The 27,264-nt window shown below is 44.2% G+C and overlaps 1 protein-coding gene across 8 annotated transcripts in view; it reads left to right on the top strand.

Annotated features, from left to right (window-relative positions):
- GALNT15 (polypeptide N-acetylgalactosaminyltransferase 15) overlaps positions 1-24,347 on the top strand; it is a 48,523-nt gene extending 24,176 nt beyond the window's left edge. For 3 of the 8 annotated variants that reach the window (XM_025448915.3, XM_025448917.3, XM_035704908.2), the window contains 8 exons: positions 144-348; positions 7,290-7,457; positions 9,509-9,626; positions 11,597-11,791; positions 14,659-14,790; positions 15,153-15,257; positions 19,602-19,745; positions 22,308-24,347. In XM_025448915.3, coding sequence (XP_025304700.1) covers positions 144-348; positions 7,290-7,457; positions 9,509-9,626; positions 11,597-11,791; positions 14,659-14,790; positions 15,153-15,257; positions 19,602-19,745; positions 22,308-22,454 — 1,214 coding nt within the window. In that variant the 3' untranslated portion in view covers positions 22,455-24,347. Of the gene's footprint in view, positions 1-143; positions 349-503; positions 540-2,427; positions 2,536-3,030; positions 3,187-5,448; positions 5,546-7,289; positions 7,458-9,508; positions 9,627-11,596; positions 11,792-14,658; positions 14,791-15,152; positions 15,258-16,858; positions 17,019-19,601; positions 19,746-22,307 lie in introns of those variants that run through there. The other 5 variants (XM_035704906.2, XM_035704907.2, XM_049099570.1 and 2 more) reach the window with 5 other exon arrangements.
- Positions 24,348-27,264: the final 2,917 nt, after the last annotated feature.

Below are 27,264 nucleotides of genomic sequence, written 5' to 3'. Positions count from 1 at the left end.
TTGTAATATATCAGAGTCTTAGGACCCTTATGCTCACTACAGCTCCCAAGAGAGAATTGATGACAAGAATCCTAGGGATGGCATCACAGTCTCATTGGCTATGGCATCTGTGTCCCCAGTGACCACAACTCTGTTGATTCTAGGACAACTCAAGTCTTCTCTCAGCGAATACGTGGCCAGGCTGGAGGGGGTGAAGTTGCTCAGGAGCAACAAAAGGCTGGGTGCCATCAGGGCCCGGATGTTGGGGGCCACCAGGGCCACCGGGGATGTGCTGGTCTTCATGGATTCCCACTGTGAGTGCCACCCAGGCTGGCTGGAGCCCCTCCTCAGCAGAATAGCTGGTGACAGGTAACTTTGCCCCTGGGGTCTGGGGAGCAGAGGTGGGACTGGAAGAAATAGTTTACAGCCTCAGCCACTCACAGAACATCTATACACCATTGAAAAGGGCCCCAAGTCTCTACCATTAGAGACCAACATGTTTCTTTGTTGTTGTTTTTTTTCAGATGTTTGAAGTTGAGCCTTTTCTAAAGCACAGAGAGGTAATGTTGGAAGGAAGTTAGAGGTCCTCCAGTCTATCTGCCTTGTTCTCTAGATTAAAAAACAAACAAACAAAAACAAAACAAAAACAAAACAAACAAAACAAAACACTGGGTCTTGGAGGACAGCTTCTATTAAGTTGCAAATACTCCTGGATAGGGTAACATTTTTCTATAGTTATCACTCTCTTTAGTGCCTAAGTCAGCAATTTGTTTAAAAAGATTTTATTTATTTATCCATAAGAGACACAGAGAGAGGCAGAGACATAGGCAGAGGGAGAAGTAGACTCCCTGCAGGAAGCCTGATGCGGGACTCCATCCCAGGACCCCGAGATCATGCCCTGAGCCAAAGGTAGACGCTCAACCACTGAGCCACCCAGGTGCCCCTTAAGTCAGCAATTTTAATCAAGATTGTAATATAACCTGAGAAAAAGTCTTTGTATTTTGCTCATAGGTACTTACCCTTAAACAGAAAGCACTAGACTCTGTGATTGCTAAACTTCCATCAAAAACCAGCATTGGTTTTCTGGATGAGGGGTCTCTAATGTTATAACCAATGTCTCAGGAATGTGAGATCATAGAGAACTGCATTACACACCCCTTAGTCAAACATTCAAAATTTTTCTTTGACCATTTCTCTGTTCTTCTTCCCCTATCCTGCTGTCATTTGCTCCCCACTTCTTTGTTCTCCTCATACAGTTCCTAAACGTGTCCTGTCGACCATTTTCCTCAATCTGAATATCCCACAAAGGAAAAGCAAAACCTGGTGGCTAGCCCACCTGGGACCCCCTCAGGCATACCCTTGGGGTTTGCAGAGGCGTATGACACAGTAGGAACTCAACAAACTATCACTTCTGATGATGCCCATCCAGATAAGGCTGATGCCAGAACCAAGCCTTATGACTCCTATTCTTATACTCCTCCCCACGGTAAACATTCACTGTCTCCTTTGATGTTGGGAGTGACAACATATAGGAAAGACATTTCTGGATGAGGAGATAGAAGAATATGCTGGTAGAATTAGCATTAGCCACTAGATAGAGGAGGTTGCAAGCAATACAACGTAAATTGTTAACAGTCCAGCAATTCCTTTTTAGTAAAGAACAATCGGAGCTCAAATGAAATCAAGGATTAGTTTTGCCCAGTACTGTGACACAGATTACTGCCCACTCCTGGCTATTATCTCAGAAGAGAAGGAGACATGTATAAATCCAGCACCAGGACTGGGACAAGCAAACATGCAAACCCTACAAACTGCCATCTTGGATTCCGTCTTCAAAGTCACAATGACTGTGCAGTGGGAGCTAAAGTTGATCCCGCCTATTCCCCATCTAATTCCCATCCTGTGTCATAGACAGATGGCTTTCGGAGGGACCTGTAAGATCACCTAGTCCTATCTCATGATTTCACTCCTGAAAAAAAACTGAGTTCCAGAGAGGGCAAGGAGACCCCTCAGGGTCACTCAGCCACTCAATAACTAGGCTATTTTCTATGTTTCTTTAATGCAGATGTTTAGGAACTCAAGAATTGATATCATTAAGCCTTATGTATGTATGACTGTTGTAGACTGTTTTCATATAATTCTTCAATGACCCCTGCCTGTGAGATGCCTCAGGCAAGTACTTCTGCTTTGGTTTCACAGAGTTAGTGGGGCTCCACGGGGTGAAATGATCTGTGGGGGCACACAGAGACTTTACAGCTGAGTCAGGTGTTCTAATGCTCGGTCTCCTGCTCTTTTTGTTGTCTAAGAATTATTTTAAGAATTGGAGGAGCTGATGAGGGAGTGATATTTACTCATCCCCCTCCCCACCCTGGTTGTGAGACATGTGTTAAAACATTGATTAGAATGAGGCCTTCATGTCTGCTTCTCACATTGGTGCCATTTTCGCAGATCTGGAGATTTCTCACTCTAGGCTGAGAGAGGAAGACTTGGCAATACCTCAGTGTCCTCAGCTATAAATAAAATGGGGCTCCCTGAGAAACCTTCCACAGTTAAGAGGTGGGTCTGTGAAATTTTCATTTCCTGGGCCCTTCCCTTCCTCTCTTTATCAAATGTCTCCCCTCTCCCTCTCCTTCCCTTTCATTCTTCCTCTCTCCCTCCCTCCCCCTCTGTTTCTCTCTCTCTCTCTCTCTCTCTCTCTCTCTCTCTCACACACACACACACACACACACACACACACACACATACGTGCACACACATGGCCTCTGGTCTTAGACCCATTCTGGTTTGGCTTCCTCTTCAGGTCCCCTCTCTCCTATGGTTTAACTATCTTTTTGTCATCCCATGCCTCATTCATAGCTTCCTGTGTACCCTGTTTTCTTTGGGACCTAATGTTCAGCTTACAGGCCTTTGCAGGTGAGGGTCTGAAAGAAAAGTCAGTTCTCTTGGGTCTGAGTTCTCATCCCTTTCCATTACACACAGTGATGCTCTGAAAGCTGTGGCTGGTGGGGGAGTGCCCCCTATTAAGGTTTGCTTAGTCCTACAGCAATTTTGCTCAAGCGTTTCCTCCAGCTTCCCATGGCAGCTCACCTCATGTAAAGCAAAGCCGTAGAAGCCACTGGGCACAGCTTCTAATAGCTGCTACTCTTCAGGAGAGAAAATGGGCCCCAGCTGCCCCTGATGCTCATGGCAAGAGACTTCTGTCACCAGGTGAGGACCTATTGTGCAGAAGATAGACAAAGGTCTTTAAGAATTTTCATTAAAAAGGTGGAATGGGATGATGAGTAACAGGTAATAAGCCACAAATCAATTATGTCAAAGAGTCATAACTTCCTCAACATCCTATTCAGAGGGTTCTAGGCCTAGTTCCTAGCCCTGGTTCCCTGCCCCTACCCACAGAACAGGTCTATAGAGAGCCATATGGCAACTTTGTATGGATTGGTAAAAGGAATCCCTTCTTCATTACCCTTTACTCTCATTTCTCAGAACATGTGTCATAATACATTCATTTTTTTAGAACAAGCTACTTTAATGCTAACTGCCAGAAATTTTAGAATTATGCAAATTTACAATGTCTATGATATTTGAGGCATTCTCTAAGTTTGGGCAGTGCACAACCCACATAACTGTACATAGCAGCCCCAGACAGAGTTGCTCAAAGAGCAGTTTTTAGAGCAGTGTTAGAGGTGCTGATTGGTAGTTGGTTTCCATGTAAAGTAACAAAGATGAAGATCAAGGGTAGCTGTTATTCCAGGTGCCACCTGTCAACTGCCTTGTGCTATACATGAGCTCTAATATCCAAGCCATGGAATGAGAGTCACGGCCCTAGAAAAAGGAAAGTTTCCAATGGAGAAGGGGCAGTCCCTTAGTGAAGTGCTGAAAGACAACAACTCCTGAGGGGTGACTCCTCTGGCTCCAGAGGCTGTCCAAGCTGTTTTCCATTTGAATTTGGTCTGGGCCTCTATTTTAGAGACACATAAGCCATCTACTTATAAATATGGATTTGCTGTTACTTTCCTCCTATATAATGGGTTATAGGGCTGAGCCTGCTCAATGGGGAGAAGCAAAGAAGGACAGGGAACAGACCACCTCCCATTGCTCTCTGCCCTACAAAGGGTTAAATGATGGAAATCCTATGTGAAAGTGTGAGTATGTGTGTGTGTGAGAGAGTGTGTGTTTGTGAGAGTATGAGTGTGTACGTGCGAAAGTATGAAAGAGTATGAGTGTGTATATGTGTGTGAAAGTATGAGTGTGTGAGAGAGTAAGTGTATGTGTGTGTGTGTAAGAGAATATGAGTATGTGAGAGAGTGTGTGTATGTGTGTGTGTAGTGAGGAGCATCCGGGGGACCAAGATACTTCCAGCCCACAAGGGAAGCAGCGAGCAGCCTTCTTTTGGTCTCATGCCCCAGGGAAACTCTCCAGCCCTCACCCTACCACATAGGCCCCAGCATGATACAGTACTGCAACAGCTGACACGAGTCCTGAGGTCACACTTGAGAAGCAAGAGCTCTGGGATGAGAGAACCCAGAGCCTTTTGCTTCTCGATATAAGATACTTTCCACAGCACCAAGAACTTGAGTGAACTCCCAAAATGACTTTAGAGACCACAGGCCCAGAGGAACTTGGAGGTGCAGAAGTAATTAGAAGGGATGAGATAAGCTAGGGCTTGTAAGTAACCTAGGTTTGGTTGGTAAGGTTGAAGCCACAGTTGGCTTTTGAATACTTGGGCAGTAGTTTATTAGTTGACCTCACGTTTTGCAGTCAACCAGTCTTGGTTGACAGCTCAACTTACCTCTGTTTGTTTTTTGAAACCCAAGTGCCTGACCCCTTGAAGCTTAGAAGGGCTTAAGAGAAAATCAACCTTGTACTTGCCTGAGAGTTAAAACTCAATTTGAAAGAGAGAATGATGGTGTAAGCAGACACTTCTAGCTCCTTCCAAGTCAAACAGGGCAGCATTGCCATTTTGCTTTAAGTGTATTCCAAGAACACCAGACACATCTGTAGGTACGAAACCCAAAGCTAAATATAATACTGTTTGGGTTTTTTAAATCACCATTTTTGAGTCACTAGACTAAAGTTACTCCCTAATTCAGCCGTGGTTAAGCAGCTGCTATCCTCTTCATCTCTATCCAAAAGGCACTCAGAGTGTCTCGTGATTCATCACTTAGGTGTCTGGTTAAAATAGAAGGAAACGGAGATCTCAGACAGGAAAAGATAGCACTGGATATTTGGAGTAATATAGTTTTTAACAGTGAGTTTCGCATAGGACTCTGAGGTTCCGGCGAGACAGAGCAAAAAGAAACATTTGATAAATTCTAGAGTTGCCATTTTTCTGGTCAAAAGTAATGTACACCTTTGTCAGGAAAGACACAGCTCAAAGGTCTAGGACAAGCTAGGTGTGTGGATGCTCAGATGTTATTTCCTTTCTTGTCCTGATTACTAAGATGGCACAAATTTGATGGGATTCTTCAGGATTCTGCTGCACGGCTTCCCTGGCTCTTGATTCTGAAATTCCACAAAATGCTTTGCCAGTAGCCAAATCCATCCCATCTGTTCAGTTCACTCCACAGTAAGTGGGGACTTGGGAGGGGGGGCTGGGTGTCCTCCTTTCTTCCTTGATCCTGCTTCTCAGTTTTCTTAGGTCAATTCAGGATGCCAGAAGTAGTGGGGACCCAAAGGGATTAAGTTTCCCTTACCTTCTAAAGGGCACAATGTGAAAAGGGCAAGAAAATCATATTGGGATCCTTGTTCTAAGTATAAACCCCATGACTCCTCATGCCAATGTCAGTCACTTAGGGACAGATAATTGAGTCCTAGGACCAGCCTGGCCCTCTCCAGGTAGCCTGGGCTACTCCAGCCTGGCTGTGTCTGAGGTGGAAGGATCAGAGATGGAAATTGATAGAAGTGTAAACACAGTATGGCTGGTATCTCTCTGCCAGGATTCTCTTTTTTCTTAGAGTGGCATCTTCCAGTATCCCCAAAGTTCAAGCCTGATCCATGTAATGGCATAGATTTTAAATTATTTTATTTTATCCAATGCATGGCTTGATCTCATGACCTCTCTTGATCTCAATCAAGAGTTGGAGGCTTAACCAACTGAGCCACCCAGGGGCCCATGGGATAGATTTTAGAAATAATAGTCATGACAGGCCAGAAAAAAATGTGAACGAGATATTGGCTAGGTGGAGATTAGCTCCTGTACACCTGAGTGATTACCTGTTTATTTAAAAGTAAAGTTTCTGGCCTGTACCATTTTCCACATCATCCTCTCTGAGGATGTGTGAGCAAAACAAAATAAACAACAACAACAACAACAACAACAACAACAACAACAAAGGGATAAGATACAACCACCAATAGCATCAGTAAATGAGCAAGCAGATAAGCCTAGACTCAGGACTTTGGTTTGCTTATAGACACTGCATGCTCAACACCAGGGACACTTCTGGAACTTGGCAGTCCTGAGTCTTAAAGCCAATCAACTTGTATGATATAGAGAAGAATAAAAACCAGATCCTAGAGCAGGGGCCCATGAACCCTCTGAAACTGTGCATAGTATTTTGGATATATGCATATGATTATTTTTCTGAAGACAAGCCCATAGGTTTCCCCTGATTCTCAAAGGGATTAAAGGCCCCAAAAGAAGTCAAGAGTCACAGTCCTAGAATGTTTCAGCTGAGAAAGGTGTTTATGGGAAGTGGTTCAATCTCTGCCTCCCTCATTTTACATTTTACAAATGAGGAAACTGAGGCCCAGAGACATACTCCAGAGCTGAGCCTAGAACCCGCTTTCCTGTCTTTGGGTGCTGTCAACAGAAGTTTTTCAAAAGAGAAAGAGGCAGGCATGCTCTTTAATGAAATGGGCCCCTAGCTGCTTAGGGAAAAACATGTTTTCTAGAACAGTGCTGTCTAATAGAAATACAACAAGCCATGTATATAATTTAAACTTTTCTAATAGTCACATTATAAAACAAAAAGAAACAGATGCAATCAATTTTAATAACATATTTTAGTAAACCCACTAAATCCAAAACGTTATCATTTCAGCATGTAATCAGTGTAAAATTACTGAGATCTCTACTCTTTTTTTGTATTGAGTGTTCTAAATCCAGTGTGTTTTTTATACTTACACCACATTTCAATTAAAAAAAAACAAAAACAAAAACAAAAAACCAAACAGACCACATTTTAGGTGCCCTCTAGCCACATGTGGCTACTGGCTGCCGTATTAGGCAACACGGGTGTAGATTATGTTTCTATCCCCCAGCAAGTGAATGGTTTGTATCTCTTATTTGATTCCACAATTCTTTCCAGGAGCCGGGTGGTGTCTCCAGTCATAGATGTGATCGACTGGAAGACTTTCCAATATTACCCCTCCAAGGACCTGCAGCGCGGGGTGTTGGACTGGAAGCTGGATTTCCACTGGGAGCCTTTGCCGGAGCGAGAAAGGAAGGTCCTCCAGTCCCCCATCAGCCCCATCAGGTGAGGCTCTATCACACAGCCTGCTTCTCCTTTGCTTCCTCAGGAAGGACTCGGCAGCCAAACTGCTTAGGATCTAATCCTAGTCTCATCGTTTCCTAGCAAGTTACTTAATCTGTTCCTCAGTTTCCTCATCAGTGAATTGAGGATAACAGGGCTGTTGTGAAGATTGAAAGAATCACTACATGAAAAGCATGGAGAGAATGCCAGGCACTCAACCCTTGGTGTTTTCATTGTTATATTCTTAATGTGAATGGAGTCCAGCTTAAATTCTTTCAGGTAGCTTCAGTTGACGCCCCTTAGTGGGGCAGTGAGAGAGCCTGAGCTGGGATCTTTTTATTATTTTTTTAAGGTTTTATTTATTTATTTATTATGAGAGAGAGAGAGAGAGAGAGGCAGAGACACAGGCAAAGGGAGACGCAGGCTCCCTGCAGGGAACCCGGTGCGGGACTAGATCCCGGGACCCCAGGACCACACTCTGAGCCAAAGGCAGATGTTCAACCACTGAGCCACCCAGGCATCCCTTGAACTGAGATGTTGACCTAACTCTACCTCCCCCAGGAATTTCCCTGACCTCAGGTATTTTCTTGCTAAAAAGGAAGGATTCAGTCAGGTGAATGCTAAGACGTCCTAACTCTCAAAATACATCAAATTTTGTGGGTTGCTTGCTTGCTTTAGTGTTGGAGCATGTTTGGGTTTTGAGCAATTATTCTCTTTAAGAAGATGTTCAAGATATCTTCTTTTCTATAACAAACCACCCAAACTTAGTGGCATAGAACAACAACAGTTTTATTAAGCTCACAGATTCTGCTGGCCGGGAATTATGAAAGGAAGCATCAGGGTTGGTTGTCTCTGCTCCATGGTATCTGGGATGGCAGGAAATGGCTCAAGATGGTGGGGCAGGAGGCAGCCCTGAGGCTCCTTGAATATCTGTAGGTTGATGCTAACCATCAGCTGGGACCTCCATGGGAACTTCACCCACTCCCTCCATGAGATCTCTGCACGTTGGGCTTGCTACCCATGGCACTGGGTTCTGAGACTATGTATCCCAAGATGGCCAGCCAGGTGAAACAAGCTGTATCCCCCGCTCCTTTTAAAAAAAAATGAGTGAGGGGCATCTGAGTGGCTCAGCAGTTGAGCCTCTGCCTTTGGCTTATGGTAGGATCCCGGATCCAGGGATCAGGTCTTACAGGGAGCTGCTTCTCCCTCTGCCTGTGTCTCTGTGAATCTCTCTGTGTCTCTCATGAATAAATAAATAAAATCTTAAAAAATAAAAATAATTTTAAAAAATGAATGGTGAATTTCACATGTCACAAATAAACCATTTAAAAATGAACAGTTCTGTAACAAGTAGCAATGTTGTGCATGTGTTGTGCAACCACCACCTGGATCTAGTGCTAAAACATTTCCATCACAATACAGTAAAATCTCATACCTATTAAGTGGTATTTCCCACCCTCTCCTCCCCGCCCCTCCCAGCACCTGGCAACCACTGTCTGTCTCTATGGATGGATCCATTCTGGATGTTTCACATAAATGGAATCATATGATATGTGACCTTTTGTGTCTGGCTTCTTTCACTTAGTATAATGTTTCAGAGTACATTATCCTCTTCTCTAACCAAGACTTAGAAGTCACCCAGGGTCACTTCCAACATAATCACAGGTCTTTTCTTCATGGGAAGGAAATATAGACCCCACCTCTCAGGGGAAGCAATGTCAATGTCACATTGTAAGAAGAGCCTCTGGGACAAGGGTGGTGGTGCTCACCTCTGGGCAGTGGATCTCCATTAGCCACAGTCCATCTCAGTCATATACTGCCCAATGCCAACCAATTATTCTGGTGGCCTCTGAGTGTCTAGTACAGGGACACAGAATGAAGACATTAGGCACAAACAGGACTTCCAAGGGTCTGTTCAAGGGAGTGTGACTCTAACAGAAGTTTGATAAGCCATAAGCTTAGAAGTGCAAAAAAAAAATTGTCTTGATTTTCTAATAATTGGACTTACGTAATTTATATATTAACCTGATCGTTCCTGTCTTCTCTCTGCCCAGGAGCCCTGTGGTGCCCATTGGGGTTGTGGCCATGGACAGACATTACTTCCAAAACACTGGAGCCTATGACCCTCTCATGTCACTGCAGGGTGGCGAAAACCTCGAACTATCTCTCAAGGTATGTCCTGGATCAAGGGAGGAGCCGGGTGGGTTCTATGGAGTCGTGTGTAAGGTCCCAGCTTGGAGGCAGCCAGCAAATGCCCCTAGTTGGGTCTGAGGCTGCAGGCAAAGTATAAAGTCATGAAATGTGGTGTGTCAAAACTCCCTTTCCCATCTCTCTCATGCCCTATATTCCCTAGTGAACCCAGCTATCAAACCTGCCCATAGGAAAGGGCACGGTATCAGCCATGTATAATGTAGCACAAAGTTTCCTGTACATTCTCTGGGCATGGCACCCTCAGCATCTCAGCCATTATTCACAGCACCCATAGGTCAAAACAAATGCCAAGCAGTTCTGCACATTGAATTCGGTGGTTCCCCCCTTATCTGCGGTTTCTGGTGCTCATGGTCAACCATGGCCCAGAACAGATGAGCCACCTTCTGAGGTATGGTCAGGTTAGTAGTAGCCTAATGCTAGATCACAGTGCCTGCATCATTTCCCTCACTCCATCTCATCATGTGGACACTTTATCATCTCACAGCATCACAAAAAGACTGGGTATGCTCTAAGAAGATATTTTGAGAGAGAAACACCATATTCACATAACTTTTTGTTACAGTTTATCATTATACCATTCTATTTTATTAGTGGTTGTTAATCTCCTAATGTGCCTAATTTATAAGTTAAATCATGGGCATATATGGGTGTATGTATAAGAAAAAATATAGTATATATAGATTCCTGAACTATCTGTGATTTCAGGCATCAACTGGGGTTCTTGAACATATCCCCCATGGATAAGAGGGAACTACTAGAGCTCTAAAAAATAAGTAAAATAAGTATTTGTCCTAAAAATTTAGCACCCGTTGAGCCCCACACAGCTTCTCAAACCTTGGAATCAGATCAGACACTGCCACCCTCATTTCCCATTCCATGCTGATTTTTAAAAGATTTTATTTATTTATTCATGAGAGACGCACAGAGAGAGGCAGAGACATGGGCAGAGGGAGAAGCAGGCTCCCATGGAGCAGGGAGCCTGATTGGGACGTAATCCCAGGACACTGGGATTATGCCCTGAGCGGAAGGCAGACGCCCAACCACTGAGCCACCAGATGTCCCTCCATGTCGATTTTAACACGATACTTGCTTTTTCATCACAGCAATCACTGAAAACCTAACCCAATAAGGATGAATGTTATCAAGTGCAGCCATCTAACGTTGAAACCACGAATTAGCTCAAGCTTGTAGTTTGCAGAACATCCAACAGATGTCACTATGTTTCTCCCAAACATTTAAAGGGTCTGCAAGACCCTTTGAGATTGCTGGGGCACCCTGGGGGTACCTTGGCACACAGTTTGGGAACTCCATGTGTGGTGTGTTTCAGTTTACATGCTGCCTATGCTAGGAATGTTTTCATCTTTCCTCTTTACCCTCAAGTATGAAATGAAAGGCTTCCTATCAAATGAATTCCAGGTATTTGGGATGAGGCAGGAGCGTTAGTGAACAGTGAGAGCCCTCCTAAAGAAGGAGAGACCGACTATGTTTAAGGAAAACTTGTTTTGATCGTCACATAAATGGCTCTGGTGCCTTTGCAGCAGGAGATTTCATGAGTTTTTAGAAATTCTCTGAGAACTAGGGACCCCTTGCTCCCCAAGAAAGCAGCTTTGAGGAACAGGGGTGCTAATCCACATGGCCACATCTCTAAAAGTGTTGCATGTGTGCTTCGGGGGCAGGTCACTGTTGCATGGATGTGGCCCCCTTACTCCACTGGTTCTGTCCTGGGACAAATATACTCATTCTTTCCACCCTGTCACTCCCCTGCCCAGAACTCCCAGATCTGGAAACTCTATGGCACCCTGAGGATTCTAATCTCTTTACCATTTTTTTGCTCCTGATATTGTGTGCATTTTGCCAGCCCCTGTCAGGGTCCCTCACTTCCCATGTCCTCGGAATGGTGTTCAGATGTTTATTTTTTCCTTTTCTGGCAGGTCTGGCTCTGTGGTGGCTCTGTTGAAATCCTGCCCTGCTCTCGAGTGGGGCACATCTACCGAAATCAGGAAACCCACTCCCCCTTTGATCAGGAGGCTACTGTGCGGAACAAGGTTCGCATCGCTGAGACCTGGCTGGGCTCATTCAAAGAAACCTTCTACAGGCACAGCCCAGAGGCCTTCTCCTTGAGCAAGGTAAGGAGAGATCCTGGCGGGGGCTTCTGGACGTGCCACAGGGCCACCAGCAGGAGAGTGGGCCAGGGAGTGCCTCCCCCTCTAGCCTGGGGTGGGGGTGGGGGAATAAAAGCTTCCACCTTGTGTTTCCCTTAAGTTGTTCCTCTCAAGTGGCTCCTCTACTTGGCAGGGCTGCCTGTCTCTCCCCAGCGTCTCTCCCAAGCATCAGGGCATCCCAGCTGGTCTTGGTCTGCAGCCCCCTGATGTCTGTTGGATGACATCCATGGGGTGTAGGACACATTGGGGCAGAGGACAGATTGGGCAGGGAATATTAGCAGTAACAGGTCTCAGAGGGCCTTTTCAACCTGGGCAAAATGCTCAAGGCTATGAAATTATCCAAGACATGAAACAAATGTAGGTATAAACATAAAGATCTAATACAAGCCATGGAAAAATTAAAATCTTAAATATTTAATTAACGTCCACAAACAGTGCATTTTCAACTGCCACTCACCTCAATTCTTGTGGCGTGACACATACATACTATTCAACTTGAGATGTGGGTTCCCATTAATGTTTGCTATGCAGGGTGTGGGGACGCCTGAGGTAAGATTTCCACCACCCGCAAAGGTCTTGGGACAACTCCCAAAAGCCCCTCACCAGCCTACACTGCAGGGCCGAGCTCTATTCTGATTCAGAAATCTCCCCATCTGTTCATCTGACTTTCACAAAGACAATGGCACCTCCTACTGGTAAATGAGAAGACTTTTTTTTCCCCCTTTAAACATTCCTATTAATTCATGTTTTGCAACTGTCCTATTGCTTACATCAGTATCAAGATTTTAATAATATTGACGGGATGAGCACTGGGTGTTATTCTATATGTTGACAAATTGAACACCAATAAAAAATAAATTTATAAAAAAAAGATTTTAATAATATCACTGCCTCATTTTGCTCTACAATTTCTATCCTTCCATCCCCTTTCCTACCCCAACCCCAAAATCCTCGTATGGATTTTGAGATACAGAAATTCTGGGCACTCAAAAGACAAGGCTGGGGTTTCACTGTTGGAAGAGTTGTCATCCTGTTTTTTGTTTTGTTTTGTTTTCCTCTCAGGCAAGGTTGTACAGAAGGGCAAGTTCATTGTCAGCATCCTTCCTCATTTGAGGTCAGACAAGGGCTGGCTAGATGTACCAGTTTGTTTCATTACCAAGAAAGCTGAAGGTGATGGAATATGCATGAAGGAATGTTCCTGCTCTGGGACCAAAGTCCAGCCCTACAGAATGGCTGGCAAAGTCTCAAGTGAACACTCCGAATGCCAAGAAACTACAAAAAATTTATACTAATTTCCTTAAAGGAAAGTAGTAGATCTCTTTGGTTTAATGTTAGGTAAATATGCTAAATAAATAAGACATTCCTGACTTAGAGAAGTTGCTCCCAAACTTCCTGTGGATAATATTCACCAGGAGAGAGGGTTAAAATGCAGATTCCAGGGGTGCTGCCCCAGCCTATGGAATCATAGTCTCTAGTGTAGGGCCTAGGAATCTGCATTTTAACAAGTTCCTTGGGCATTTCTGAGCCAGGTGCCTTGGATAACAGTTTGAGAAGCATGCCGAGAGCATTTCAGTATGGCAGATTCAGACCTTACTCCTCCAACATTGCCATCTGAGGAGTAGAAGAGGGAGAAAGCTGAATCAAACCAAACTCACTTCATACAGCCTGTTATAATGCCCAGTGTCTAGTTGCCATCCTAGAGGACATGGACTTCTTATTCTAGCCCTCTCTCTTTTTCTCTCCTTACCCCACTTTCTCTTTTATTAAGTAGGCTCCATACCCAGCATGGAGCCCAACTCAGCTTGAAGTCACAACCTGAGCTGAGATCAAGAGTGGGACGCTTAAACAACGGAGCCATCTAGGCACCCCTCTCTCTTTGTTTTTGTTTCTGATCTTTCCATCTCCTCCTTAGCATCTCTGTCTTCCCTAAAGATATCCAGGATTTAGTAGCAAATGTATACGTAGGTTTCCTTACATCTTATCAATACAGCCAAATACATAAATTTATACTAAAGTGTTAAGGACTTACCTGATATCCATCCCAGGACAACTGTATATAAAGGAAAATTTCATTATTTTATTTTATTATTTATGATAGTCACACACACAGAGAGAGAGAGAGAGAGAGAGAGAGAGGCAGAGACATAGGCAGAAGGAGAAGCAGGCTCCATGCACCGGGAGCCCAACGTGGGATTCAATCCTGGGTCTCCAGGATTGCGCCCTGGGCCAAAGGCAGGCACCAAACCGCTGCGCCACCCAGGGATCCCTAAAGGAAAGTTTCAAAGAAAGGGGATAGCATAGCCCAAAGGAATGATTCATTAATGGAGGAGATGGGCACTTAGAGGAGAAGAAGAGTAAACTTTCCTTGTCCCCATCCCCACCCCACAATTTCCCAGCTTATTTAATCTCAGTGGCCTTTGGGTCAATTCCTGCCTCCATAAGGCTCATTATAGTGCTGCACCTCACCTGCCTAGGTGCAAAGCCCCACTGTTTCACTGGCTTTCACAGAGAAGTCCTTAAAGCACAGATATAATGGTCTCTGTCAACTGAAAAAATGAGGGATAGTGGGGAAGGAGTGACCTCACAACCACATTACTGGTTCCACAGCTCTCTATACGGAGGATCCATCCTATTCTGTCCCCTTCAGACCTCTTCCCCCAACACATGACCTTCCCTCCTGTCTGCAGCCCCGGGGGACTGTGGCCTTGGTCCCCTGTCTGAGTCCCATTCCTGCAGCTTCTTCCCAGCCACCTCTGTCCCTCCCCAAATGTGAATGGTGGTGAACAGCAGCCTTCACCTGTCTCCCTACCTGTGTCTTTCTCCTGCCCCAGGCCGAGAAGCCAGATTGCACAGAACGTCTGCAGCTGCAAAGAAGGCTGGGGTGTCGGATGTTCCACTGGTTTCTGGCCAACATCTACCCTGAGCTGTACCCGTCTGAGTGCAGGCTGAGGTTCTCTGGAAAGGCAAGGCATGACCCAGGGAAGATGAGGAGGAAGGTGGGGGCAGCTTCCCAAGACAGGAACTGGATGTCCAGATGTTTGACCATGATCCTAGCCACACTGTCCCCAGCTCATTGGGGCCTCAGAGGCTTTCATGCCTACCTGGAGGGAGGTCACTGGATTGCTGCAAAGCCTGTTTCAGGGCCCTTCATCATGACAAGTGTGGCCTGCTTCCTGTCCCTGGGAGTTAGAGCTTTCAGCTTGACCTTGCTTATTTCTGTGGTCTGAACCTGGTACCTTGAGCTATACTGCAGGAATGGCACTGGACAGCAGGTGTCTTTACAGTTGACAGGGGGGTTCATAGCTGCATGGGTGTCCACTTCCAGCTCCACAACACCGGACTTGGCCTCTGTGCAGACTGCCAGGCGGAAGGGGACATCCCGGGCTGTGCCATGATGCTAGCTCCTTGCAGCGACAGCCGGCAGCAACAGGTAGGTAGTCAGAGTTCTCAGCATTCAATAGCCGGGGAAGACCTAAGGGTGGTCTTTCCTGGGATGCTCCTCGCTTCCCTTTAAGGGCATCTCCTTTCAGTAGTCCTGTGTCCCCTACTCCAGTGACCCGTCCCAGCTCTGCCTACCCCACCCTCAGGCACAAGCACAGACATGGACCATCATCAGAGAATACAATTATCCAAGCCTGGGGGAAATGGAGAGTATCTGGCCATTCGTCTAACGGGTGAGGAAACTGAGGCTCAGAGAGTGACTAGCCCAGGGATTGCAAGGTCATATATGCCCAGGGTGAGGCAGGGAAAGAAAGAGAGCATAGTGAGCTGGGTGGAGACTGAGGAGTGTCTGCAGAACATGTGCCCATCTGAAAGGACAGCAGCACCATTCCCCAGCCTCAGCAATGCTTTCTCTTTTGTATGAAAGTGGGCCCAATATTATGAGGTCACCCCCAAGTTTTGAAAGATGTTTGAAATCCAGAGTTTATGGAAAATCCCCCTACTTAAATTAAAAATCTATCATCCAAAGTCAGAGAAGACCACCATATGGGCACTCACATTTCCGCCAGGCCACTACTTGAAACATCTGGACCAGCCAGAGATCGTCGGCCAGCTAGAACCAGAGATGGGAAGGAGGGTCACGCAAGTGGGCACCGTAGACACAGAAGCACTGAGGAGGCAAGGCAAGCCCAGAAAGTGTTCCCCACTTGCAGTGGAGTCTCAAACCTACAACTCATGGCTGCAGTCTTGTCTCAGTTCTCTGACTCTGAGGCCTCGCAAGCAAATGTGGTGTGGCTTTCAGGAATTTAATGTGGCTCTATGAGAGCCAGAGTTCACAAAGGGGAATCAATAGGGCACCAGAGGAGCCTGGCGTGTGTGCTTCTGTTTGTCTGTGTGGGATGTCTCTGGACACGCACGTTTTTGTGGTCTATGTGAAGCGGAAGAGGAGGGCTGGATTGGGAGCAGACAGGCCTTGTGGCCTCAGATGACCATCTGCTCCACTTGCCAGAGGAGAGCTCCCACACAGATGGAGTCATTGGCTCCAAGCTGCAGAGCATTGGCCTCATTCAGAACATTTCCCATGCACAGAGCAATTTGGTCTGTGAAGCCTTTCACTCCATGGTCAGAAGCAAAGCAGAGAGAACAAACACCCCTTCAGAGCAGAGGGGAATAGCACATAAGCTCTTCTGGGATGCCAGGGCTGGTGGGGCCACTCCCCAGGTTACAGTGCTCTGATGACTTGCTCAGGGAGGGACCAAGAGGCAGCAATAAAGACAAATCACACAGTTTTCCCCGAGGCCCCACTCTGCAATGCGGCTGGACCTATCTGGACCCAACAAGGCTGGGGCTGCCCAAAGGGCAGTCGAAGAGAGATGCTGAATATACTCGGCAGGCACCCTGACCACAGGGAGAGGCTGCTCCCTGAGCCAGAGTTCCCATTCTCAGATAGCAGTAGCTCACCATGGGACAGACAATCTGAAATCAGTGCTGAGAAATCCAGGTGACACCTGGTGAAAATGTAGGCCTAGTAAGGATGGGTCAGTCTAGTGGCTTGTTTGTTCCCTGCCCATGGTTCTTAACCTTTTTTAGGTTATATCTTGTGGTCGCCCTGTGGGACGCGTGATCAACCCTTGACCCCAAATTTGGTTCAGATATGGAGACTCATGACTTCACACATGCAATGAAACAATGGAAAGCATCATTATTCACGCTATGAGACTTTCTGGGGGAGAGATGGGCAGGCTCCCAGGTAGGCCAGCAACTGGGTTGAGACAGCAAGAGACAACTGGCTTTGGCTCTTATGTGGTCGGGGGGCGGGCCAGGTGAGGGTACCCAAACTCTGGCTGGGCATACCTGGTTTGAACTTTCTGCCAACACCAATGAAGAAAGCACAGGGCTTTCTTATGAGCTTGCCCAGAGGTGGAGCAAAGGGATAAGGTGAAGGGGTGGGGCTTGAAAGCTCAGAGGTCAGACTAGCAGACACCATCACAGGTCACATGGTTCCTTTAAGAAGGTGATGAATTCTAAGGACTCTTCCCCAGAAAAAAGTGCATCTGCACAAAATTTTAACAATTTCCAGGGTTCATAGATCCCTTGAAGCTCTCTCTGGTCCACGGGGCTCTAAAACTGGAACACTGGTTAAGGGCCAAGCCAAATAATTGGCTGGGTTATAATTTCCAGAAGCTAAAAGAAAGAGTCGAAGGGTAGAACCATGTCTCTTCCTTCAGTACCCCAATGATTGGTAAACTTCATGCCCTCTATTGTCTGAGGAAAGAAAAAGGTTACTGAGTCAGGGGAAGGTGTAGCATCCTGTAGGCCTCTTGGTTATCAGGAAGGTCTCTTTGTATCTTAGGGTATAGCTTCTCTTTAAAATTTCCATCACGAAACAACTCCCAAGATGGTGGAAGCCTCAGTGATGCTGGCTGAGGGTTTTCATGACCTGGATGAACCTAGAAAGCCTAGTCTGTCCCCAAATCTCTTTTGGCCTATGACAAGGATCTTTGCATTAAGGCCTCTATTGAAAACAAACAACAAAGTACAAGTTGCTGGAGATACTGCTCCAACAAGTGAGGTGAGGCCCCAAGAGCCTGGGGGCAAATGCCAGAACATGTCTTGGAGGGTCTGGATTCCAGCCCTGCAGGGAGGACCCATGAGGCCAGGCTTGCCAGTGGAAGACCCTGGGATCCCTGGGGGAAAGCCTGCATCTGGAGGGCCTGTGAGGAAGCAGGTGCTCAGGATGCATGTGGCCTCTTTTGGCTTGGCCCTTAACCAGTGTTCCAGAACACACCGAAAGGCATTCACACCTGGCACAGGGGAGGGGGACAGAGAGATAAAGTGCTAAGTGAGGAAGCCGTGTAAGGTGGTAGAAACAGCTCACCACTTTCTAACTGTATGATATCAGAAGCCTTCTTAACCCCTCCAAGTCTTGGTTTCCTCCTCTGCAGCTGGCAATAATCCCGTCTCCTGCATGCAAACAGAATGTTAGTGTTGGTGGGTTTTCTGAATCTTATTGGGAAGGAGAAGATTAGCAAGGATTTCTACATGTAGCAAAATCCTGAACTAGCTAAGTCGAAAGCCCTTCTCATAAAAGCACCTATATATGCCATATAAAAATTAAGAAGAAACACAAAACTAACTGAATTTGTAACAAAGGGAAATCTCCAGGGCCCAAAAATCAAGAGGCAGCTGAAAATAGAGCCATAGGGCATGGACCAAACTATCCTGCCTAAGATGAGGGAGCCAGGGGAATCCAGAGGCATTAGTTACAGGCAGGAGTAGTTAATGAGAGCCTAACTTCAGCCTGTGACAGATGAGAAGCTGGAAACGAGACATCATAGAAAGCCAACTTTGAGTTTTAAAGAGTAACACATCTGTGAAAAGTTTGACTAGAAAAATCCACCCACTCCCACAGGAAGATGAAAAGGAAGCTTGTCTGTCTCCACAAGGTCTTTGTATAGAGAAAGTTACTTTAAAAAAATTTTTTTAACCACCGGCCTGCACCTAATATGGGTTTCGGGTTCAAATATATGTATGGTGTGGGAATCTTCCTGTAGGAATGGCTACCTGATTCGTGAGGCCCAGAACGAAATGAAAATGTGGGGCCCATCATTCAATAATTATTAAAAATGTCGAGGTAGTGACAATAGAGCATTAAACTAAGTATATTAAACCAAAAACACTAAGCCCTTCTAGGCATGGGCCCCACGTGAATGCACAGGTTGCACACCCATGAACCCAACTCTGTCTCCCAGCCACAAAATTAATATAAAAATTCATTCAAGCTGTACCTGGCAGGAACAGAAAATGGTTTTATCAGAAGGTACTCTCTAGCCAGGCTACACAGGCTTCCTACAGCTAAAGCCCCTCTGCAAAGATATGCACAATCCAACACTACAAAACATGGGAGGAAAAAATGACCATGAGCGAGAGTCAGCAGATGCAACAGACAGCAGGAGAATTAGTTACAGGCCAGGTTAGATCTCTCCAGAAAGAGATAACCTTGGGCCTCAAGAGTGTCCCCCATCTGCTCTTCAGGCAGTGCACTCACACGATACACAGTATTCCTTATCGCCTCACCTATGATGCAATAAAAAGAATAATGGAGAAACATGCCAAAATGTATAATCATGAATACAACAGCATGTGGCACATGGCGATTTCAGTGGCTGGGTCTGGTCTAGGATTGTATGTGTAGCTTGGACTATGAGAGATTGTATTGCTGACCCTAATAGGATCTAAAGATTGCCCCTAGACCTGAGTTCTCCTTCCTTCATCTCTAGCTTTGGAAAAGATCTCCTTCTAGCTATGCTAACAACCATCCCCTCTGTCACAGCACCTGAAGCACACCAGCAGGAAGCAGATCCACTATGGCAGCCCACAGCACCTGTGCTTTGATGTCAGGCAAGAGCAGGTGATTCTTCAGAACTGCACCAAGGAAGGCCCTGCTATCCATCAACAGCACTGGGACTTCCAAGAGGTGAGTAATCTACTCAGGAAGTGTTCAGCAATGCTTCTGGCTGGGACTGTGTTCTGGAGTCTTCCAAGAGTCAAGTGTTACCATACAGGCTGGTGCCCCTGCTGTTGAACTTGGGGACTTGGTGTTAAGGCCTCAAGAGGAATAAAGCCAACCTTGTAGCAAAGTTGGACCAACAGCCTCTTGAAGACTAATTTGCCATGTCTTTGTAAATCTCTGACTATGATCATGGAAGAGAGAGGAGACAGTCCCTTTTTGAAGTTTATTAGCTCAGGTCACCAGCAAGACCATGGAGTATGTTATAGAAGCAGCCAAATACCTCAGTGATGTGGTTTTAGGAGCAATAGAAAGGCCCTTCCTTCTCTACTTGGTGATAAGTGGATCTAAGACTCAGGCCCACACATGCTCAAAGACATCTTGGAAATCAAGTTAAGGTCCATTATGAATGGTCACAAAGGACCATTCAACTCAAGTCCTATGTATAAGAAATGCTTTAAAAAGAGCATTTTAAAATAATAAGTAAAAGATTAGTAAGATACACCCAGTGTATTTCAGGCTTTAAAAACTAAGACTTTGTGCTCTCTTCAGCAGCACATATACTAAAAACTAAGACTTTAAAAAAGTATTATTGTTTAGCCATGAAAAGGAGTGAAGTATTGTTCATAGTAGCACTATTTACAATAGCCAAAAGGTAGAAGCAGCCCAAGCATTCAGTGATGGATGAATGGATAAACAAGATGTGGTATAGTATTCCACATAAATAAATAAATAAATAAATAAATAAATAAATAAATAAATAAATGGAATACTATTCATTTATAAATACCTATATATTCATATGTATATAATGTAATACTATTCGCCTAAAAGGAGAGGAAAAATTCTGTCACAAGTTACAACATGGATGAACCTGGAGGACATCACACTAAGTGAAATAAATGTATCAGAAAAGGACAAATACTATATGAATCCACCCATAGAAGGTATCTAAAGTAGTCAAATTCATAGAAACAGAAAATAGAATAGCGGTTACCAGGGGCCTGGGGGGAGGGGAGAGTTGTTTAATAGGTATAGTTTCAATTTTGAAAGATGAAAAAGTTCTGAATATGTGTTTCACAACAATGTGAACATATTTAATACTATAAAACTACCCTTAAAAATGGTTAAGATGGTTACTTTTATGTAATTTGTTTTTACTGCAATGAAAAGAAATTAGGTACTACTTCACTACACAAAGAGAAAGAAGTCAATCACAAAAGGTCATATATTATATGACTTCACTTACAGGAAATGTCTGGAATAGACAAATCCATTAATATGGAAACCAAATTAGTGATTTCCAGGAGCTAGAAGGAGGGAGAGACAGAAAATGATTATTAATGGATGGTGGGTTTCTTTTTACAGTGAGGGTTGCATGGAATCTGTGAGTATACTAAAAGCCATCAAGGTGTATTCTATAAAAGAGTGAATATTATGGAGTGTGAATTATAACTCAAAAAAAAAAAAACCAAATGGACATTTATCAGCATTGCTGGTCTAAATGTTTAACTTTTTACAAAGAAATAAATTTTGGGGGGTACCTGGGTGGCTCAGTGGTTGAGCATCTGCCTTTGGCTCAAGGTGTGATCCTGGGGTCTGGGGATCAAGTCCCACATTGGGCTCCCTGCATGGAGCCTGCTTCTCCCTCTGCCTATGTTTCTGCCTCTCTCTCTGTGTCTGTCATGAATAAACAGATAAAATCTTTTAAAATAGAAATCAATTTTTGTTGGAAAAAAGGATAGCCAGATTCAATATTAAATCTGGTCGCTTTTGAGTAGGAAGCGGCTATCATCCTTCAAACATGACTGACTTAGGCCCTTTATATATCCTTGAGCTTTCACTTTCTACTGCAACCTGGTGGCAGCAGTACTAAATTGCAGGATCCAGAGTGGGCAGAGACCAGATTAAAATCTTTTCGAAAGCAAAAATATACAAGACAAGGATAACAGTGAATGTCTCCAATATGGTATAAAGACTGAACATGCTCTGTACACTGGCATGCTACTAACCACAACTCTCTAAGAATTGGCACAATTATACAATCTCAACAAAGATAATTTAATTAGTGACCTCAAGCTTCCAAATAATATTTATTTTTAGGGCTACCTAAATTATACTTTATATTTTTAAAGATTTAAATATAAAAATCTTTATATTTTTAAAGATTCTTAAAATCTTTTTATTATTCTTTTTATTTATTCATGAGAGACACAGAAAGAGAGAGGCAGAGACATAGGCAGAGGGAAAATCAGGCTCCATGCGAAGGAGCCAGATGTGAGACTTGATCACAGAACTCCAGGATCATGCCCTGAGCCGAAGGCAGACACTCAACTGCTGAGCCACCCAAGCATCCCTAAATTATACTTTATATTAGCCAACATACTACAGTTCCTATCAGCCAGTTCAGACCACCTCTATAATTCTTATAATAATGAGCACAAAGCTTAGAAATATTCTTCTTTGCTGACTGATTGTAGAGAATTGACTGGTTTTCTTTTCTTTTCCTTTTTTTTTTTCTCTTTTCAGAATGGAATGATTGTCCACATTCTTTCTGGAAAATGCATGGAAGCTGTGGTGCAGGAAAACAGTAAAGATTTGTACTTGCACCAGTGTGATGGAAAAGCCAGCCAGCTGTGGCGATTTGACAATGTCAACACTGTGGATGAACGGTGACTGTCAAAGGGAAAACAGAAGTTTAGTCATCGCAGTTCAGCCCCAAGAGAACTGAAAGAGCATGTTTATTTCATGAAGCAGACCCTTTTGTGTTTGTGCTTCTGGTGACAGTAGAAAAGAAAGCTCCGTGAATGAATATAGAAAGTCTTTGCTTCTTACACCTTATTGCATTGACTGCTGGCTGTTTTAGAAAAAGGAAAAAAAAAATCATTGCTCATTGTCTTCATCACTGGTAGATGGTCATTACATAGTATGGAAGATTAGGGTTTTTTTTTTTCCCATTGAGCACTTGATAATTGCTTTTTATCTCTGACAAAAGAAAGAGGCATGGGCAGTCTCTGGCAACATCTCCAATGATACATAAATCTAATAGATAAATCTTTTGCAAATGGCCTTACCTTGGATCCTCTGTGTAGCCAACCATGAAAATTCAAGTGTGAAGAGGATATAATGGCCTGACATCCCAAAAACTTTGGATTAAGCTCATTAGGACAAATTCCATGTTCACTGGCTGAGCCATAGCTCAGAAGAAGAAAGGGAGGCCACTGAGGAAGAGTAGAGTTGAAAAGAAGATGGAAGAGCTTTGACCCAATTCTCCAGCTCAGCTTAGCTGGAAAGTCAGCAGACCTGGAATAGGATGTTTTCATGTAAATGAGAATTTCCTCCATACTTTCTACCTCCATTCTCCCTGCCCTAGCCCTTCTCTAGCTTGGCTAACCCCAACCAGAATCTCATGCAATGTATTTCTCTTTAATCATTGGTATTGGAAGGGTCAGCTTGGACTGAGCATTCCCAGTAACAAAGTATATACAATTGAGAAATTCTCCTGATGCCCTGTCATAGGATTTGCATTGACTGAATCAGAAATAGCAACCTCCATAAAGAAACAAGCCTCCCCAGAAGGGACATGCCTGCACTTGAGCCAAAACTCATATGAAAGGAACAAGAGTTGGGTATCAATACCCATTAGGGCTGATGTGGCCATTTCTGAGCCTGGGATCCCCAAATGTGCCTGCAGGTTGAATGTTCATAACTGGGGGAGGAACATGCCTCAGCTAGAGCAGAGCCAGTGCTAGCAAGAGCTGAAGGGCTCTCCTTGCTGTGACCTGGCCTACCTAGTTTGGCCATAGGGAGCTGTTGAGTGAAGTTGATTGTACTGTTAAGAAGACACCATTTATCCCCCTGTTTCTCCTCTAAGTAGAGTTTGATCTCTACACGGTCAGCTTAGAAACCTCCCTTCAAAGATATTATCTCCTCTGGGCTGTCTCAGAATTTAGAGTGTTTCAAATAAGAAAAACTAGGTAGGAAGTGAGGGTTTCTAAGCAATGCCTATCATAATTATGTATTCTTTTTCCATCAGCTTAAGTCAATAGCCCACTGCATTTTTCCTTCCTCAGAATACACTCCAGACCTGTGCTGTCTACAGTAGCTATTAGCCACATGTGGCTATTTAAATGTTAAATTAAATGTTAATTTTTAATAAAAATTAAAACTCAGTTTCTCAGTTGTACTGGTCACATTTCTAGTGCTTAATAGCTGCTTGTGCCTAGTGGCTACTGTATTGGAGAGCACAGATATAGAACATTCTATCACTGCAAATAGTTCTATTGGGTAGTGCTGATCTCGATAGATTCATCAGCCCATTGAGAGAAGAGATTTTAGCCACTGTCTGCGTCCTTCAGACGTTCTATATTTAAAACAAATTCTCCTAACATCCTGAGGCTGAGACGGAGCTAAAAGTTCTCAGATGGCAACCCTGTAAATGGTATTAATAGTTGCAAACTAAAAATTAAACAAGACCTCTATTTTTTTAAGTAAACTTAATTATTGGCATTGTGAGTGTTTGAAGTTGCTGGAATAAATTAATATTATTAAATAAAAGGCTGAATTCAATTGTGTAAGTTGTGTTTGACAGTAATTAACAAAAGGACCCAGATGGCTTATTGCTTAATTGGTTTAACAAAGCAAGAATATGGGGTTCCTTGCTTCCTTAACCATCCCCATGATTTATTACTTTATTGTAGAAATGGCTGTCAACTCTGTCCCTAGCTGGTACTTACAGATCCTTAATTTAAACAAAACAGATGTCTCCATTTAGTTCTAAAAGAAATTCAACCTTCTCCTCATAGTGTAATCAAGTGTTCAAATTTCTGTTCTCTATGGACTCTGCTTTAATTTTGTCCATAATGATCATTTTAAAAGTAGAGAAACCTGGCATTTGAAAGATTTTATTTCCAAGAGTGTGATCTCCACTTTTGTGATGGAACTTTGTGGTTTTCAGGAATTCAAGCTCCTGACTGGACTTTATTGTTCAGGAGTAGATAGATGGGACACCTTGTTAGTATTCAGGTTGCTGGTTCTAGTTTGTTCTTGAGGTCTTGCTAGACCCCTGTCCTCCGAGCCTGTGAGACATCCCATAATACTTTCGTTTAATCCAATGCTCCTCAAATTTCACTGTGATCACAAGTCATGGGGATTCTGTTAAGATACAGACTCTGATTTGGTAGGTCTGGGGTGGGGCCTGAGATTCTGCATTCCTAATGAGCTCCCAGGGGATGCTGATGCTGGTCTATGGACCACTATCTGAATAGCTAAGGTTTATTTTTTTTTCAAGTTTTTTTTCACATTTTATTTTTTTTTTAGTATATGTGCTGCCGAAGCGAGCACTCACATTTTATTTTTAAAATTTTTTTTGTATATTTTTTATTGGAGTTCAATTTGCCAACATATAGCATGACACCCAGTGCTCATCCCGTCAAGTGCCCCCCCCTTCAGTGCCCATCACCCAGTCACCTCAACCCCCCGCCCACCTCCCTTTCCACCACCCCTTATTCGTTTCCCAGAGTTAGGTGTCTCTCATGTTGAATAGCTAAGGTTTAAACTATTCCAGCAGTCTTCTGTTGCTACTTGGAACTAGGAGAATGCCCACCGGACCAGTTCTTGGACTACTCTTTGCTTCTCACAGATCTCTTTTTTGAATCCACATAGCAAGATGGTTTGATCCTGTAGGATGTTGGACAACACTCCTTGTCCAATGTAATACCTTTTCCTCTCTTCCCTCCACACTTTTCCTTTTTCTCTTTCTGTTGACTAGTTCTATTCTTTTGACCAGGAGAGTTAGTTTTGTTGTTTTGCTGCTTGGCCTGTGTTGTGATCGCCTTATTTTGCTTATCTTGTCCACAGCTTCCCTCATTTTCTCATCTCTGATCAACGCTGCTTTTTCCCGCATCCATGGTCCTGTGACAGCTTTTCTCTTACTCTCCCATTCCTTCTTCTGACCCTCTATTCCCTTCCATCACCAAGTCCAACTGACCAATCTTGATGGAGTGAACACCCCTGGTTTAACCAAAGGATTTTTGGAGCACTGAGCAGCACATCAATTAATTGCTGGATTTTTAAATTTTTTCTCAGCCCTAGCTTCTGTCTTGGAGGAATCCAGAGTATGGAGGAGTAGAAATATCATGTCACATGGATGTGAGATGGTTGAGCTACTAGAGATGCTGCTACTAATCATGGGAATACAGCCCTTGTCTTGAGGAAGCTGCCGGCGTCTGCCAGGCAGGTAGCCCTATCTAGAGGATCTACAGAGAGGAAGCTATAGGAGACTATTGGGAGATGGGCCAAGACCCATAACCTCTGAAAATAGTCACATATAATAGCCAGGCATAAGAATAGATGATCAGAAAACAAATCCTGCCAAAGCCCAAAATTTGACTCCTTCAATCCTTAAGTCACACAATAAAGGTAAAGCACAACTAACTAAGAAGGAGATGCTAAGGGAATCCCTGGGTGGCTCAGTGGTTTAGTGCCTGCCTTCGGCCCAGGGCATGATCCTGGAGTCTCGGGATCGAGTTCCACATCGGGCTCCTTGCATAGAGCCTGCTTCTCCCTCTGCCTGTGTCTCTGCTCCCCACCCACCTCTGTGTCTTTCATGAATAAATAAATAAAATCTTTTTTTAAGAAAAGAAGGAGATGCCAAATTCACCCTTTGACATTGGAGTCTCTGGTAGTGACACAGTATTCTGGCCCCACTCACTTCCCTCTGGTGTTAATAGATTCAGGGAGCTCCTGAAGAACTCCCAACTGTTATTATCTGCATTTCTTTGCTTGAGGGTTTTTCCTAAAGCTGAAGAAGGCTGCTTTATGATGTGGGGCAGGCCAGAAAGTCACCTGTAAGGAGCAGTCCTCAATCAATGACTGCTAAGAGTATAGATACCTCAGTTCCCTCACCTCTCCAGTAGGATAATGCTGACATGCAAATTCCACACCATTTCTCAGAGCCTGTGGGATTATACTCTCATCACCCACAGTGGTAGCTGGCTTGATAATACATTTTTAATTGGCTATATTCCCTTCCCACCCCCTCACTGGTGCTTCCCAAACTCACTTTCCAGGTAAACCACTTATACTCAAATCCTTATTTCAGTGTCTCCTAAGGGAAACTCACCTTAACATACATGGCCTAGGCCTCCAGAAGCTTCTACCTATGGGAGTTATTCTGCTCGTCAAATTCCACTCTTTATCAGTAGTTGCCCGCCATGTACCAGATGCCCTACTTCCCTGAGCTGAACTTATTGCACTGAACTGCAAGACCAGAATATGGGCCTCTAGGCAGCTGTGTCTCAGGAAGGGAGAGACTGAGGAAGGAGCAAACTGCTCAGTCCTTATCTCAAACATATCATTAATATTAGACATCCTTCCTTCTTGGGGAAGAATGAATGAGGGTTAGCGAGAGGCCACAAGTATTCCAAGAACTGATATCCCTCCTTGTAGAAACCTGAAGCGTCGGAAAGCCTAGGTTCCTCCTGAG

This window comes from Canis lupus, chromosome 23 (assembly GCF_003254725.2).
Source record: "Canis lupus dingo isolate Sandy chromosome 23, ASM325472v2, whole genome shotgun sequence".
In the NCBI taxonomy this organism is placed as follows: domain Eukaryota; kingdom Metazoa; phylum Chordata; class Mammalia; order Carnivora; family Canidae; genus Canis; species Canis lupus.
Note: the sequence above shows the minus strand (reverse complement) of the source record. Positions and strands in the feature narration are given on the sequence as shown.